The sequence below is a fragment of the Marmota flaviventris genome, chromosome 7, assembly GCF_047511675.1.
Source record: "Marmota flaviventris isolate mMarFla1 chromosome 7, mMarFla1.hap1, whole genome shotgun sequence".
Classification (NCBI taxonomy): domain Eukaryota; kingdom Metazoa; phylum Chordata; class Mammalia; order Rodentia; family Sciuridae; genus Marmota; species Marmota flaviventris.
This window is the reverse complement of record NC_092504.1, coordinates 122302178-122319385: the sequence shown is the minus strand read 5'-3', so window position 1 is coordinate 122319385 and position 17208 is coordinate 122302178. Positions and strand designations below refer to the sequence as shown.

At 37.4% G+C, this 17208-nt stretch overlaps 1 protein-coding gene across 1 annotated transcript in view; it reads left to right on the top strand.

Annotated features, from left to right (window-relative positions):
- Ednra (endothelin receptor type A) overlaps positions 1 to 17208 on the top strand; it is a 55167-nt gene that overhangs the window by 23015 nt on the left and 14944 nt on the right. The window contains exon 3 of the mRNA XM_027926697.2: positions 9573 to 9700. Within this exon, the coding sequence (XP_027782498.2) occupies positions 9573 to 9700 (128 nt within the window). The remainder of the gene's footprint in view (positions 1 to 9572; positions 9701 to 17208) is intronic.

Genomic DNA, 17208 nt, shown 5'->3' with positions numbered 1-17208 from the left:
GGCAAAGAGCCTTTGGTTTTAATCCCTGGCACCAAAAATAATAAAAAAACAAAATTAGTCCTTAAAAATGGGGGAAAAGATCATGGTTAGGGGAGGTTAAAGATAGTTTCAGAGGAACCAGTCACAAACTGGAGTTCTGATATGCCAACAATCATACAGTTTAAGAGCTGTCAGAGTTTAGAGATGATCAAGTCCTAACCCATCATTGCTTAATTGACAAAGGAGGGAACCAAGGCTCTGAGGTTTTTGAGAGGGCTAGGACTGGAAGCCAGGTTTTCTAACTTCTCTTCCAATATGTCCCATCCTCCTGTGTTGATACTAAATGGAATTTTTGTGGGTTTTTATAGTCTCTATACCACATGTAGCATTTTTCTAGAAGACAGCCAGGCTTCTAAAACTTTAATGGGGTTCTTGTTAAAATTCACGTCATTTTTGCCTGCAATCTCATAACATCACCAGTAACTTGGACATCTTGAGTTTGTTTATTTCAACTTATGCCTCTGCTGTTACAAATCATAAAGTTTTATTCTCTGTGAGTTTATCTTATTGAATATTCAAAACCACCTCCATATTCTTTACTATTCACCTGTCCACTACAGCATCAATTGATTTCTTTTTCCCCAAAACACACATGTGGTATCATTTTCTTTGTGCTGCATAAGTATCTTTAGGGGCTCTTTGTTTCCATTCACACACAGGATAATTGTGACCACATGACACACTTTACAATAAAGAACTAACTTGAATTCTTAAGAACTTATGCATTAAATCAATAAATATGCTGCATGTCCTCAAATATACATTTGGTTTTCCTTTTTCAACTTCATCAGTGAGTTTTGGAGGGTTACTTACTTAAATCTGCATGTGGGGAATCTCATTTGTTTTATTCTGCTTTGTTTTTTCCTATTGTTGTTTGTTGTTTATTGTTTGGTTTCTTTTAAATAAGCACAAATATGTCCTACCATAAAGGCTGGTGACTAAAATAAACTATATGATTTTTCCATTAAGTTTTAGGCCTTATTGTATGTCCTGATCAGAGAATTCATTTTTTTATAATTAGCTCTGCTTGCTCCTTATTGTTAAAAAAAAATGTAAGGCTTATCTCAAAACATATGTATGAAATCTTTTCCCCATTCAGGAAAAGCCCAGAATTCCTTCTTTCCAACACAAATCTTTCAGTTATGAACTAAACTTTTAAGAATTGACACATACGTTTGGCACTAATGTGTGTGATTTCATTAGTAAGGATGCCTAATTATTTTGCTTTAAAATTTAATTCTCTCCATTCAATGATCATTTGGTTTTATGCTTGCAAAATAAGTAGAAGTCATGAGTCTTCTGCTTCTAGATTTAGATCCTTACAGTGAATGGAGTTATTAAAAAGAGATATTTTGTTTGATTCCAGTCTTCAGGTTACTGAGACTCCCAGGGAGGAGAAGCCCAGGTCTTGGGTCTTGGGTGAACATTATTTCCTTTAAGAAAAAATCCTTTGTGACTCTGGAATTCTGACATTAAGAAATTTCTTTCTCTCTCTCTCTCTCTCTCTCTCTCTCTCTCTCTCTCTCTCTCCTTTTCCCCACCTACTTGTTATTTCAGACTCTAGAAAGCTAAGACTTCAGCAAAAACTGAAACACTAAATATTCAATAGTATAAGATGTGAGTTGCAAGAGGTAGCCACAATTCTGTTGTCCAGTATAACAGCAGGGGAGCAAGAAGCAGGTCCTTAGAATGCATCTCTTACAAGAATTAACATTTATGATTCTTCTATGGGCCAAGCCCCATCCTGAGTACTTTGTATGCATTAATTCATTTAATACTCACATCAGCCATATGGCAGAGGTACTCTCTTTATCTGCAATTTTCACTGAGAAATAATTAGCATGTCTAAATCATTCCAGGGACAAACAGCCAAGTTCCTGAGCCTGTTCTTGTCATCATTAGCCCACATCACCTTCTCCTTCTGTTAAATAATCCCAAAATATTGCTTAGAGCTTCCTCAGGAGCCTCTACTTCTGTGTATCTCTTAGGCAGTGGACCTCCTGAGAATGGGGTCTTCACCATTTGCTACAGTTTGGCTCTTACACATTCCCCAAAGGCCTGCAAGCTGCAGGCTTAGTCCCCAGTCTGTGGCATTATTGGGAGATGGTGGAACCTTTAAGGGAAGGGGCCTAGTGGGAGGAACGTAGGTAATTAGGGGCATACCCTTGAGAGGGATTGTGGTATCCTGGCCCCTCTTCTTCCTCTCCCTCTGCTTCCTGGCCACCATGATGTGAGCAACTTGCTCTCCCACAGGTGATGTGCTCCTTCTCCACAGCCTCAGAGGCAATGGGGCAAAAAGATCATGCACTGAACCTGTGAACCAAAATAAGCTTTTCCTCCTTATAATTTGATTTCCTCAAGTCTTTTGTCATAGTGGTGGAAAACTAACACATCATGTCAGAGGGAAATGGGGACCAAAAGTAGATAGAGATTGGTAACCATAGGCCATCCATGCTTATGGCTCACATTTCTGGCACCTTTCTGTGTTAAGGCCTTTAGAGGGATTGTCTCTTCTGTTGCCCACAGTTATCCTTGGAAATAACTATCATAACTCATGGTTTTATAGAGGACACTGAGAAGCATAGAAGCACACCAAGCTCAGATGGCAGAGCTCAGATTCAATCAAATCCAAGGAACATAGCTTCAGGCCCATGCTCCTAACTGTTAGGCCAAGTCACTGGCTCTAATTAAAAGGAGGGCTTCTCCATTCCCTAAATTTTGGAGGGCACCTAGGGCCAGTCGGGAACACTTCTGGGGCTACTGCTGAGCTGTATTTGTCCTGCACTCCAAATTCTTGGCCTGTTCAAAATGCAAGAGTCTGACTATGTAGAAAGCTAAGGATAGTGTAGAAGCCACAGTTTTTATTACATTTGTATGAAACTTCTGTCTCAATCCTGAAGCAATTAAAGCATAATGGAAGAGAAAAAAAAAAAAAACATTCTCAGTCATGCAAAGTGATTCATTTTATAGTTCCTGATTTTAAATTTGCAATAGCCAGAGAACATGTTCTTAGTAAATATTTGCCCTTGGCATCACAGAAACATGGTTTTGTTTACTACTGATTCAACTATGTCCCAACTTCTACATCCCAGCCCCTCGCCCAGAAAGAAGGAAAACACAGAAGCTCACTTCTTGAAGACCCATACCTGGGCAGTCATGTCCAATTCAAGTAACTCATTCATGTTGGAAGGAAAACAACATTTTATTATTAACTTTGAGGTTTTCTGCTTTTACAGACTGTATTCATATATCCCTGATGCCCATCTAGGATGGGAGGGGTGAGATGAAGGAGAAGAGGAGAACCTCAGCCTCAGCAGAGGGTGTAGAAAATTAACTCGAAGGAAAATTTTATTTGTAGTATTCTAAGATGCCATGACGAGAACAAAAATAATGCCCAAGTAATGAGATTAAGTAGCAAAGGATATTAACATCTGGAATAGATAAAGAGGGGTAAATTTGTTTATGTTAACCTTTTCTTTCATTAAGTCATACACAAATGGAACATTTATGATGATGAATTATAGCAGTTCAAAACAACTAACATTTGCATGATATATGGACAGTTTTCAGAATTTTTTCATTCGCTTGGTCCTGCTTGACAGATATGAGAACCAACCCCTCCTAGCTCATACAGAAACAGAGGCTGACAGTGGATAAGTGGCTTGTCCAAGGTCACAGAGCCACAGATACGCAGTTCACCTCGGTCTCTGGAGTTTACAACCTATCCTGGGTATAGAGAAAGAACAAGTAGTGTCAAGATGGTGAGGCCTGGGACATTAGAGTGCCTGATATTGGACTGTAACTTTATGTATGATGTCTTTAGAGACTGCTGGAGTGTGAGGGAAATGAATGCAAGCTACTATTAAAATTATTTCTTTAGTCAGGCCCAATGGCACACACCTATAATCCCAGCCACTCAGGAGGCTGAGGCAAGAGGATTGTGAGTTTAAAGCCAGCCTCAGCAACTAAGTGAGGACCTAAAGCAACATAGCAAGACCATGTCTCTAAATAAAAAAAAAAAAAAAAAGGCTAAGGATGTGGCTCAGTGGTTAAATGCTTCTGGGTTCAATCCCCAGTACCAAAAGTAAATAAAATTTTGTCTTTCTTATGACCATATTGTAGACTTTTTCTGTTTGTCCTGTACTGCCTGGCTCTCAGCTATCATTTTTGCTGATCATGGTGCCTCTGGAATAGTGATCCCCACTGCAAGGTTGTCAGACCAAAAGCATTAGCACCACCTGGGAACTTACTAGAAGCGCACATCTTCAGGCCTCATCCCAGACCCACCCAATCAGAAACTCTAGGGACGTGGCTGAGCAATCTGTGCTTGCGGGAGCCCTCCACGTGACTCTGCTGCTGCTTAGTCTTGAGAACCTCTCTGCTCAAGAGCATGACTAGAGAACTTGGCTGCATATTGGAATCACCTGGGCAGCTTTAGAAATTGCTGATGCTTGTGTTCCAAATATTTGTGACACAGATTTAATTTTAATTGGTCAAGAATGGGAAATTTCAGAAACAATGAACGTTTGGGGTTGAATGGTTAATTGTTGGGGAGCCTTCCTCTGTACTGCAAGATGTTTAGCAGTATCCCTAGCCTCTAACCCCCAGATGTCATAGTACTCCTCCTAATTGTAAGAAACAAAAATGTATCAGGCATTTGCAAGTGTCTCTTGGGGTAAAATTACCATGGTTAATAAGCACTGGTCCAATGGTCATTTGTGAATCAGAATTATCAATTTATTTAACACCTACTGTGTGCAGGGTACTACATGACATCCTTGGAAAGACAAGTATGAAGGCTATATCTTTTATGGCAAAAATAAGCCATGACTACTCTAAGGTGCCAGAATAACCAATTTGACGTGACAGTTTGTCAGACAAGCTTTTTCTTTCATTAAATTGATAATAATGAAATTAACTAGTTGGTTGCCATGGTCTAGACATGACCTCAAATAGTAACTTATGAATTCGTATCTTAATTGTTTTATCAATGAACTTTTTAAAATTGAAACTTTTTAATAGGTAGTAGTGCTTCCCATAAAATGACTCTAAGAAAAAGACATAATCAATGTTAAAAAGTATTATTTCCATATGTTCCCACTTGTTTTAAAAAATGCATATATTCTTATATGCATAGGAAGTTTTCTGAAAGAAAACACTTGGCAATTAACAGTGGTTACCATGGGGCAGTAAGTTTCAGGGCCTTAATAGAGAGATATACTTTCACGATATAAATTTTTATACAGCTTAATTTTTCCCACTTTAAATATTTTCCATGTTAAGTGTAGCAAATAATGGAAAGGATGCATTCCAGTAGTCTTAGAAGCTCCAAAATGCCTCTTCTAATTAAGAGAAAAATAGGTAAGCTACACTGTTTGCCTCCATGATGTCCACCCTTCTTTTATATTTGTGTTATTGTTGAAACAGAATAAACTGAAAAGAGACTTCAAATATAAGATTGCTCCAACACTGATTCTATGAAAGATATTAACAAACACATCTTACTTAAGATTGAATAGTCAAATGAGGTGTGTTAGTATTCCATTACTATAACAAAACAACTGAGATAACCAACTTAGCAAAAGGAAAAATTGCCAGGTGTGCTGACACATACCTGTAAGGAAGATTCACACATTCAAGGTAAGCCTGGGCAACTTCGAAAGACCCTGTCTCAAAATTTAAAAGTGAAAAGGGTTAAGGGTATAGCTCAGTGGTAGAGCACTCCTGGGTTTAATCCTCAGTAACCTACACACACACACACACACACACACACACACACACACACACGGAAAGGTTTATTTTGACTCACAGTTTTGGAGGTTCTCCATGGTCATTGGCCCTGATGCTTTTGAGCCTGTAGCAAGGCAGCCCATTGTGGTGGGAATACATGGCAGAAGCAAACTGGTGACAGTGGACAAGCAAAGAGAAAGGAAAGAAGGCCCAGGGTCCCATTATTCCCTTCAAGGGCACACCTCCAGTGATCTAACTTCCTGCACTAGGCCCCCAGTCTTTGACAGGTTCCACCATCTCCCAATACTGCCGTGGGCTGTTGGAGGAACACTGACAATCTAAACTGTAGCAGAGGGCCTTGTTGGGGAAACTGCACTTAACCAGAGAGGGACTCCCTGATGAAAAGGGCACAGAGAGGAAAAAGTGTTGCTTATGGAGGGGCCTAATATTCTCCTGGAGGAATTGGATCAGTTACTGTCCTTGCAGAATGAAGGGGATTTAAGTTAGGTTAGTGTAGTATGATTTCACCTAAAAATTCCCTTCAGGGATTGATTTCATATGCTCTTTGTCTATAATTCCCAAGGAGAATCAATGCACTCCTGGGAAAATAAAAATAACCCTCCCACCACCACCACATCTATTTCATCAAAGAAAGGCAATCCCACCATCTTTTTGCTGCTCTCTAGTTCCCTGATGTGTTTTAGTGACATTTCTTTATGCCTAACCCCAACCTAACTATTATTAAAAGTTAAAAGAAACATGAAAATGGAAGAAATTTAATTGAGGTTGGAAGAATATGAAACAATCCATGTTCAGTTATGGTTTTTCCTAGCACTTGACACTTAGACCTTCACAGATTTCAGAGTCTCCCTTATTATGAAAGACACATCCTTTTTTCTCTCCCTCATTATTGGATGTGTAAATTGGGAAATTCATCCATGTGGATTTCACAATCCTCTTAGTCTCTGGGAGTGAGCCAACAGTACCATTTCAATTTTTCTAAAGAATACCCCACAACAATTCCTACACATTCTAATTACATTTCTGTGGTCTTCAGTGGAAAATTATAGTTCTGGGCCAAAATACTAAACTCTTATTCTGTTTTCAAAAATGTCATTTTTTTCAAGTTTTCTTGTCTTTATAGGAGTGATTCATCCCAGAAATTGTGTCTTGTTTCTTATTGCACTAGGCATTAATAACCAGCAGTCACCAGTGTTATAATTGTTTATTAACTTCATGAAAACCCTCAGAAGTTAGGGCAATGTTTCTATAAAGAGCCTGGTAGTTGTCCTTGGACAAAAGCTTATGTGGAAATTCTGAGAATATACCAATTGAGACCAGTTATAGTGAGATGAGGAAGAGACCAGAAGCAATTAACTGAAGGAGAAGTTTCTTTCAGAAAAATATTCAAAAGAAAGGGAAACCTTTTGGAAAATCAAAAAGGGGAACATCTCTGAAATTAAGGTATATGTGTTCTTAGCCATAATATCAGAATTATAGAAAGCCCTATGCTACTACGTCAAATGCTTAAGCTTGTGATTTTGTATCTGTGGGCTACTGGTTTTCCAACCTCTTTCAATGGGCTCGTGTTAATGACCACACTGACCATGAAACTAAACCTCACATAATCTTTCAGAAATGGTAGAACAGAAATTCAAGGTCAACTTTGCCAAAAAAAAGGGTTATTTGTCAAGTTAGTAGGATACTCTTTCTTACTCAATACAGTAAATTTAAATGCTGAGTCACTGAGGAAAAATCAGAAAGGAAATCAATACCATTTTTACCTTTGAAAAGTCATCCTATACACAATCAATCAACAAATACACGAAAACATGCTCACCATCTCTACCAATCAGAGAAATGCAAATTAAAACCACCCTAAGATACCATCTCACTCCAGTAAGATTGGCAGCCATTATGAAGTCAAACAACAACAAGTGCTGGCGAGGATGTGGGGAAAAGGGTACACTTGTACATTGCTGGTGGGACTGCAAATTGATGCGGCCAATTTGGAAAGCAATATGAAGATTCCTTGGAAAGCTGGGAATGGAACCACCATTCGACCCAGCTATTCCCCTTCTTGGACTATTCCCCGAGACCTAAAAAGAGCATACTGTAAGGATACAGCTACATCAATATTCATAGCAGCACAATTCACAATAGCTAGAATGTGGAACCAACCTAGATGCCCGTCAATAGATGAATGGATAAAAAAAAAATGTGGCATTTGTACACAATGGAATATTACTCAGCACTAAAAAATAAAAAATAATGGTATTTGCAGGGAAATGGATAGCATTAGAGCAGATTATGCTAAGTGAAGTTAGCCAATCCCTAAAAAACAAATTCCGAATGTCTTCTTTGATATAAGGAGGGCGACTCAAAACAGAGCAAGGAAGAAGAGCATGAGAAGAAGATCACCATTAAGCAGGGACGAAAGGTGGGAGGGAATGGGAGAGAGAAGGGGAATTGCATGGAAATGGAAGGAGACCCGCATTCTTATACAAAATTACATATAAGAGGATGTGAGGGGAAAGGGGAAAAAAAGAGAAATGAATTACAGTAGATAGGGTAGAGAGAGATGATGGGAGGGGAGGGGAGGGGAGGGGAGGGGAGGGGGGATAGGAAGGGGATAGGAAAGGCAGCAGAATACAACAGACACTAGTATGGCAGTATGTATAAATGTGGATGTATAACCAATGTGATCCTGCAATCTGTACACGTGGTAAAAATGAGAATTCATACCCCACTTGAATCAAATGTATGAAATATGATATGTCAAGATCATTGTAATGTTTTGAGCAACCAATAAAAAAAAAAGAAAAGTCATCCTATATTCAGCAGGGATGTCCCTCCTCCTTTAAGGTAACAGAAATTATTTAAGCCCATGTTCCTAGTATAATACCTAGCTAGATAAATATCAGCAAGTCACAGGGGACAGTTGGCTAGCTACTATGTTCCTGTTACCACAGCCACTAGAGAGTGGCACCCTTGCCTTGGGACCAAGATTTTAAATGGTCAGCATGAAAGAGTAGATTTTCCTTTAAACAAATCACAGTGACCACACTTTCCTTTAGGATAAGGAGAAATTGAATCCTAAATAGAAAGCCACTTGGATCAAATTTATGAAGCAGTCATCCCCTTAAGCACTGATGGGAAGTTAAGTTTTGGTCCTAACCAGCTGGCAAAGTCTCCATGTCCAAAGACACTTTATTTTCCCAGTATTTTTCCTAACTGGTCATTTTTGCTTTGGCTATTTGTCGGGAGATAATATCTTCCAATGTCACTGGTTGAAATTACTTGTTTTCCTCATGGCTTAATAAGGTTTCCTAAGAGACCTCTGCCTGCTTCTCAGTGAAGCTGTTACCCCAAACCCCCAAACTTTTGCCATTTCTTGAAAAATAGGCAGCATGACTCCTTCATCTGAGAGCAAAAGTTTTTCTCTTCTGTTATTACATTATATTATCTATAAGGTTATTATAGATGATTATAGGTAATTATAGATCATCTATAAGGTAATTATCTATAATACATATTTTATATAATATGTTGCACTTGAGTATATTATTTATTAAGTATGTTAATATATTTATATTTAATATATTTTAATAATTATGTGCTAACATATTATAGTCTATCTTTCCAGACCAGAAATTGTTAAGTTTTTAAAACACAAAAGAAAAAATAATGCTAGTGATACTCTACCGGAAAGTAAAATAAAGAATAAAATTTAGAAGTCGGTACATGTGATTAGAAATATAAGTGCCAGCTTTGCCACTTCTAACTCCCACATCTCTTTTCAGCTGCTGGCCGGGCGCTGGCCTTTTGACCACAATGACTTTGGCGTCTTTCTTTGCAAGCTGTTCCCCTTTTTGCAGAAGTCCTCAGTGGGAATCACCGTCCTCAATCTCTGCGCTCTCAGTGTCGACAGGTAACACGGTCTTTCCTTTTGTTCTTCAGTTGGGTTTAGAAAGGCATTTTTCTCGAAAAGAAAAGCCAAGAGAGTTGGTATCCAGAAGAGTTGTTTACTAGTTTCAAATAAATTAAAACGTTAACAACCTTTCCTCTGCTGTTTAGAATTGCTTCACACATTTGCTGGGTATTAGTCAGCTGTGGCTCGGGCAACATGTACTTGGAGCAATTTGCCAACAATATGTAGTTGACATCTTTAAGGCAACCACAACAGAAAAGAATCTATTATGGAATAAAGTTTGTGAAAAGGTGATTCCCTAGCACATGTAAATTCATTTTAAACTAATGATTTTATTACTATAAAAACAAACATACTATTCAGTTATATTTGTAAGGATTGATCGTTTGAACTAAGTGGTAAATATATAGTACTGTTATATCCTTCTTCATGCTCTTTTTGAATGCCTAAAATATCTCATAATTTAAAAAAGAAGATACCAATAGCAGTATCCTTTATCCAAATGAAAAATCCACCACGCATCTAAGTCTTTTTAGAATCCCTCACACATGGCCATAAAGAGTTCTTTAAAGATGCCTTCTGAATTCTGAGAACTTCCAGATGGTATTTACTTCACTTTCAAATTTTCACAGCAGGACTTATAAAATAATGAAGTTAGGAACTTCATAACACATTCCATAGAGCTCTTTTATACTTCAAATAATGTTATACAATGTATATAATGTCTTGTAAATAATTGGTTTATACATACAACTAGCCACATGTACAATTTAGAAGAGATTTCAATGTTTTCCAGCTCATATCCCTGACCAGCACTTTATCAGAGAACCTGAGTCCCCGGCACAATAGAAATAAAAGGCCACTCTTAAAAAACATTCAAGTGTTTACACAGATATTCTGCCATTCATCATTTATAATTAATTTTAGAATGAAAAATGCAGTTAAAATGTAAAATTACTCATTCCATTGGTAGTTACAAACTTTGATATTCTATTCATAAATTTATGGCTATAATAGTTGAAGCAAAAATAAATAAAATGTTTAGTATTTTTAATGCATTTATTTGTTGTAATTAAAACACATCAAAAAATTCCATTGGTAGTTTTAAAATTCATTAGTACTATCCAGAAAAATAGTCCCACTGCAATAGTTAAAGATCAGAGAGAATTTCATTACCTATCAGTAAGAATTGCTGTGATTTGTGAGAAAACCCGAGATGTATATCAGGTTTTAAGGCTACTTCATTTAAAACACATATACCACAGGAGACCACAGTATAGTGACCACAGTATAGTGACCATTTCCCTAAAAGTACTGATGACCTGCATTTGATTCACTAATAAATTCTCACTTTGATGTTCCTATCCCCAGCATCCCAATATCATTTCTATTTTCACTCAAAGTACATAATTATCAAGTGTTGGTATTATAGTTGTGTGCAAAGATGCCTTCCAGAGTATTCTATTACCTAAAAATCAAAGGCTTTAAATTATATCCATTACATTGCTGATACAAGTAAAATTTTCCTATATTTATCAAAGTGTATATTTAGAGATGTATTCTCATTACCATATCCAACTTAAATTTTTAATATAACTCTAAAAGCCATGTGGGGAAAAGGAATAAGAAAACTATCATGACATTTGGCAAAAAGAACCGTGTCTACACCTATGTTCTTCCTATATAATACCATTAAATATTATAAAGCTACAATATTTAAAACAATGTAGTATAGATGCAAATAGTACGAAAAACCAATGGGAAAGCCAGAAATAGGTGTTAGAGTACACAGGAATATAATACAGGCTCAAGTAACTTTGATTACAATGAAGACAGGATGGCTTCTTTTACAAGTAGTGCTATTTAGCTATATGACAAAAAAAAAAAAGCATATCAAGTTTTACATGGTGCTTTCTATCAATAATAATATGTATAATAAATTTCATTTATTGAGTATTAAGTAGGAGGCCCTCCTTAAAAACTTAACAGATATTATTTGATTTAACTGTGATATGTGCTATCGTTTACAGAGAGGGAAGCTGGGGTCAAAAGAGGTTAACCAAGTCCACATGGATCGCAAGCCTTGATGCCAGTAATCAAATGCAGGCCATCTTCCTTCTCTCTCTTTTTTTATTTCTAGCATCAAGGAATGTGTGGTTTTATTATTTGTTTCACAAATGGTCTCAGTTTACTTTTTGGTTACTTCTTATCCATGACCAGGGCAGCTGGTGTTCTCCACGCCTGCATTCTGCCAAGTGACCACTCAAACATGTAAAAATTCAAACCATAAAGCTGTAGAAGAAAATAAACTAATAATCTTTTGACCTCTGGAAAAGAAAAACCTCCTGAACTTAAACAAATGGTAGACATTCAGAAAAAAGTTTAAAAGAATGAATACAGCAATAAGCTGGGGAAAATATTCGTCACTCCCACCCCACACACACACACACACACACAGGCCCAGGCTGGCTCCTCAAACTTTTCTTCTGCTCCCTCTTTCTTCCTCAGGGAATCTCAGAGGATCTTCTTGCTAAACTTCAACCAGCCTCAGTGGAATCCCATCAGTATGAGGGAGGGGCAGGCTAGGTCACCCACACCTCCTGCTCTCCCCATGCCAGGCAGGAGGGAAAATGAGCTGTGTGTTCCATCACATCCATCCCTTGTGTACCAAATGAAATGTGAGTCATTCTTCATTAGGAAAAGGAAAATAATAGAATGCCAAAAATCTACCTCATTAAGACTTGGGGTCTGACTTTTAGATCAAGGAGTTGAACCACTTTAAAATTCCAGCCCCACAAAAATCAGTCTTAATCCAGGAGGTTTTTCCCTGGTAATAAACCCATCATTCTTTGCTCCCTACATCCATTTTTGACCCTTTTGTTTCATTTGGCATTGACTCTAAGCTTTGGGACCTGTATGTAGGCAATCTACTTGACATTTCTATTTCAAAAGCTTTCATGCTACAGAATGAATCATTCACACTTAACTCCTCAAGATAAGATACCATTTGTTTTGAGTCTTCATTTGGTTGCATGATAGTCTACTAAAAAAAGAAAATCTTTTCTTTTTTCTTAAAAGAGTCAAAAGAGGGAAATTGGAACCTGTTACCAAACAATTTGCTATTTGTGAAATTCCTGCTTTCATTGTCTGTCAAATTATGACCCGGGGAAAAAAGTTCCCATAATCTTATATGATGTTTTTAAAATACAATAATTATTTCTCATCTTGAGTTGTTTGAGGGAAAATAATGAAACTATACATCAGAGTTCTATAGAATTTCTTTATTACTTCATTAATCACTCAATGATCAGAGAATGCTATAAGATCAAAGAAAAGTTTCAGTTTTCTCACTATCAGTTTTTAATCTGACTAAAATAAACAAGACAGAGAAAGTACATGATTTGAACCAGAATGGATGAGCTTTCCTTGTTCAACTATGAGCTTGTCTCAGTTTAACCTTTTTCTTAATTTCTCCTCAAATTTCTTTTTTAAATTTATCATTGATTTTACATCCTTAGTCTCTTTTGAAAATGATAAAGCAGAAATTTTAGAAAAATAATGAAGAAATTTAGGAACAAATTTTGACCCCTGTCCAGCTTTATCCGTAAAATAATTTTTTAATGCTAAGGCCATATACCTCTAAAATGAATGAACTTTTCCCCCAAATATATGAACAGCTGACCATTATTAAAAATGAAAAAACTAAAATGGATTTTTTTGAATGCCATAAGTCACAAGGTTCATAGGTTGCTTTGAGTCCAAGAGGAGAGAGAAGAGGGAGCCGGAGTCGGGGAGGGGCTTCAATACTGTTCCTTGTGAAATTAACAGTCACGTTAAAGACGATGACAGAGTCAGACCATAAAAAGGCCTTAGTACAGATCCAACTTGAAGTTAAAAGATGTCTGGGGAAGGAGGCTGTAAAAAGATAAAACTCTTTTAACAACTATTCCAGAGTGAGGGGTAATTAGATACCTGGAAAAGCTGCAAAGTTCACTAATAAGGCAGCTTTGTTTTATATGCCTTCAGCTCCAAAGCTGGTGTCAGTCCTTCAGCTCATCATTTCAAATAATTCTCAAAGGATGATCCCAATTCAAGAAACACAAAGGTGATTTTCTGAAAAGCCTCACTTCTATTTAGATCTAGAGGTTTCTTATTCTCCCAGTGGTTCTGCTTTCTATTGCTGCATAACAAACGTGAAGACATGAAAGAACTGGCAGAGCCCCGAGAGAGGCACTCGGAACTGGACAAAGTCAAAGTCTGGCCAGGGTTACTTGGGATCACATTCTCTTTTGCCCATAGTTATTCCTTTTTTTAATTTTAATCCATTGCCAGGATCAGGCAAATGGTTAATTTGCTACCCCATATCTCTTTGATGACAAACTATCCCCAAACTTAGCAGTTCAAAACATTTTATCATATCTCACCATATTATGGGTCAGGAATTTGGGCAAGTCTTCTGCTCCTTGTCACTTCCACTGGGGTTGCTAGTGGATTTCAGCTGGCGCTGAGCTTGCCTCCTGGCACCTTGGCAGGGACAGCTGGAAGTCTGAAGTCGGCAGAATTCATCTCCCTCTCTAGAGTCTCAGTGCGTCTCAACACTTGGCTCCAGCAGGCTCAGGGCTCCAGTGCGAAAGCTGCCACTCCTTTCCAAGGCTAGGCCTGGAACTGGTAAGGTATCATTCTATCTGCTCAATTAAAGCAGTCGCAGGCCAGCCCTATTTTAGAATTTAACTGAAGCACACCTGTAAACCCAGGGGGCTCAGGAGGCTGATGCAGGAAGATTGAGAATTCAAAACCAGCCTTAGCGACTTATGGAGTCCCTAAGCAAATCAGCAAGACCCTCCCTATCTCTATATATAAAAAAAACAAAATCCTGGGGATGTGGCTCAGTGGTTAAAGCACCCCTGGGTTCAATCCCTAGTACCAAAAAACAAAACAAAACAAAAACAAAAAACTTCAACTGAAGAAGTGTTAAAGCATTTTCAGCTTGTTTTTAATACAACACACCTGGTTTTTCTTTAAGATCCTTCTTGCTTATGAGATTCCTCAAAAGACAGGAATAAAACCACCATGTGACCCAGGTATACCACTCATTGGTATTTACTCAAAAGAACTAAAATCAGCATATTACAGTGGTACAGGCACATCAATGTTTACAACGGCACAATTCACAATTTCAAATAATTGTTCAGTGGTCTCTAAGATATTCTCAAAGGATGATCCCAATTCAAGAAGCACAAAAGTGATTTTCTGAAAAACCTCCTAGCACCTTGGCAGGGACAGCTGGAAGTCTTTTTTTATGTAGCCAAGTTACAGAACCAGCCCATGTGCATATCAATAGACTAATGGGTAAAGAAATGTGGTCTATGTACACAATGGTGTTTTAACCAGTCATAAAGAAGAATGAAATTATGGCATTTGCTGATAAAAGGATGGAGCTGGAAAACATGATGCTAAATGAAATAAGCCAGACCGAAAAAGTCAAGGGTCAAATGTTTTCTCCCATATGCAGAAGTTAGACCAAAATACAGGGGGAAAGTGGGGTGGGATTCCATGAAAACAGAAGGGAGATCAGCAGAATGGAGTAAGGGGATAGAGGGGAAGGAAAAGGGATAGGAAAAGGAAGGCACGGTGAAATAAAAGTGACCAAATTATGCTATGTACATATATAAATAGACTGTAGTGAATTTCACCTTTATATATATTTATAAAGCACCAATTTAAAAATAAATAAATAAGGAGAAGGAAAACCAGTAGAGGAAAGGGAATGGGGAAAGGAGGAGGGGAGGGGAAGGGGAAGCGCTGGGCACTGAAGTGGAACAAATTATATTCCATGCATGTAGGGTTATTGTCACAATGAATCCTACTATTATGTACAACCACAATATTTTTAAAAACTCATCACATAGTTCAAGGTAAAAAATTAATAATAATTCTTTCTGCTAGTATTTTGGCTCTAAATTTTGTATGATGATCAAGTTTGTTAGTCACGATGGAAATGCCACTTTTTCTTATAAAAGTGGCAAAATTGAAAACAAACTAATAAAATCCAATGCAAGCAAGCATTCACTCATAGGCACTTGTTAGAAACATTTTGAAAGGTAGTTGAGCTCATTTTTCACACCCTTAATCCAGGAATTTCACACAAAAAAAAATTCATACAGGGAAATCACCCAGAGAAAAAATTTATATGTACACACATGTTTATAGGCATGTTATTCACAATCAAGAAATACTAGAGGGGCTGGGGTTGTGGCTCAGTGGTAGAGTGCTTGCCTAACATGTGTGAGGCACGGTTCGATCCTCAGCACCACATGCAAATAAATAAAAAATAAAGATCCATCAACAACAACAAAAAAAAAAGAAAAAGAAATACTAGAAGTGATACAAACATATGAGAAAGATTTAAGTAAATTTTATCAATAATCTGTTCTGGGTAGACACTAATTTGAGAAGTGTTATGCCTAAAAATATGGGAGGATATTTTCCATGTAAATAAAGCTAAAAATAAAATTGTAGCTCATATTATTATAGTATATTTTCAAACTACGTCTATGAGAATAGCAGTGGGCAAGGAATAAGAGGCAAATAAAAAGATTTTGTTGAAGTGCTATTTTTGAGTTTTAGTTTTATTTTATAATGTTTTAAATTTTTTTTCAATCATAATTTTTTTTAATTGTAATGACTATCTTAGACCATACCTCAAAGATTTAATAAAGAAGCATCAAATGCCTCTGGCCTTGAAAACATGTTTTTAAAAATCTATTTATTGACATGCACAGTAACAAACATCTTTACATAAATAAAACATATAATTTATCCTTTCATTTTGGCATAGCACGTGACAGGGAACAAGGTGATGTAATGGGAAAAGACTCCCCTGGGAGCCAGCAGACCAGAGCCCTGGCACGGGCTCCCCTTGCTCACTGGGGACCAGGCAGAAGATGTGGCAACATGCCAGCCCTGCTGTTCCCCGTCCTCAGGATCCCATCTCAACACATAGGGAAGAAAGATCAGCACAAAGGTTCCCCCTTGTTTTTTAAGTTATTTTATTCAGAGTTTCTAAAAGTGTTAGCTTTTTATCTATTGCCTAATTCAGGTCTAACTTGGAAAATAAGAATATGTTTAGAATGTACAGTACTGCTGTTTTTGGACAAAAAAGCAAGAAAAGTGAATGGTAAGGAAGAAAACCATCATAACAACAAAAAGACACTCCATTCAGCTGATATTTTTCAGGCACCTATAGCTCTAGGCTTTGGGACCAAGCTATAGGATGCCTGCCCTCATGGAGTTTAGACTCTAAAGGGGACATTAGCATAGATAAAAAACAAAATCAATGGATAAACCATTTGGTTTGTCACGTAGTATTGAGTGCTATGGAGAAAAATAAATCAGGGTGAGCAGGACAGGGTAATTCTAGAAGAGGAGCTGGAGGTTTTAAGTAGGGTGTCCAGAGAAGGCATCCATAGAAAGATATAATTGAGTTGAAGACCTAAAGGAAGAGTAAA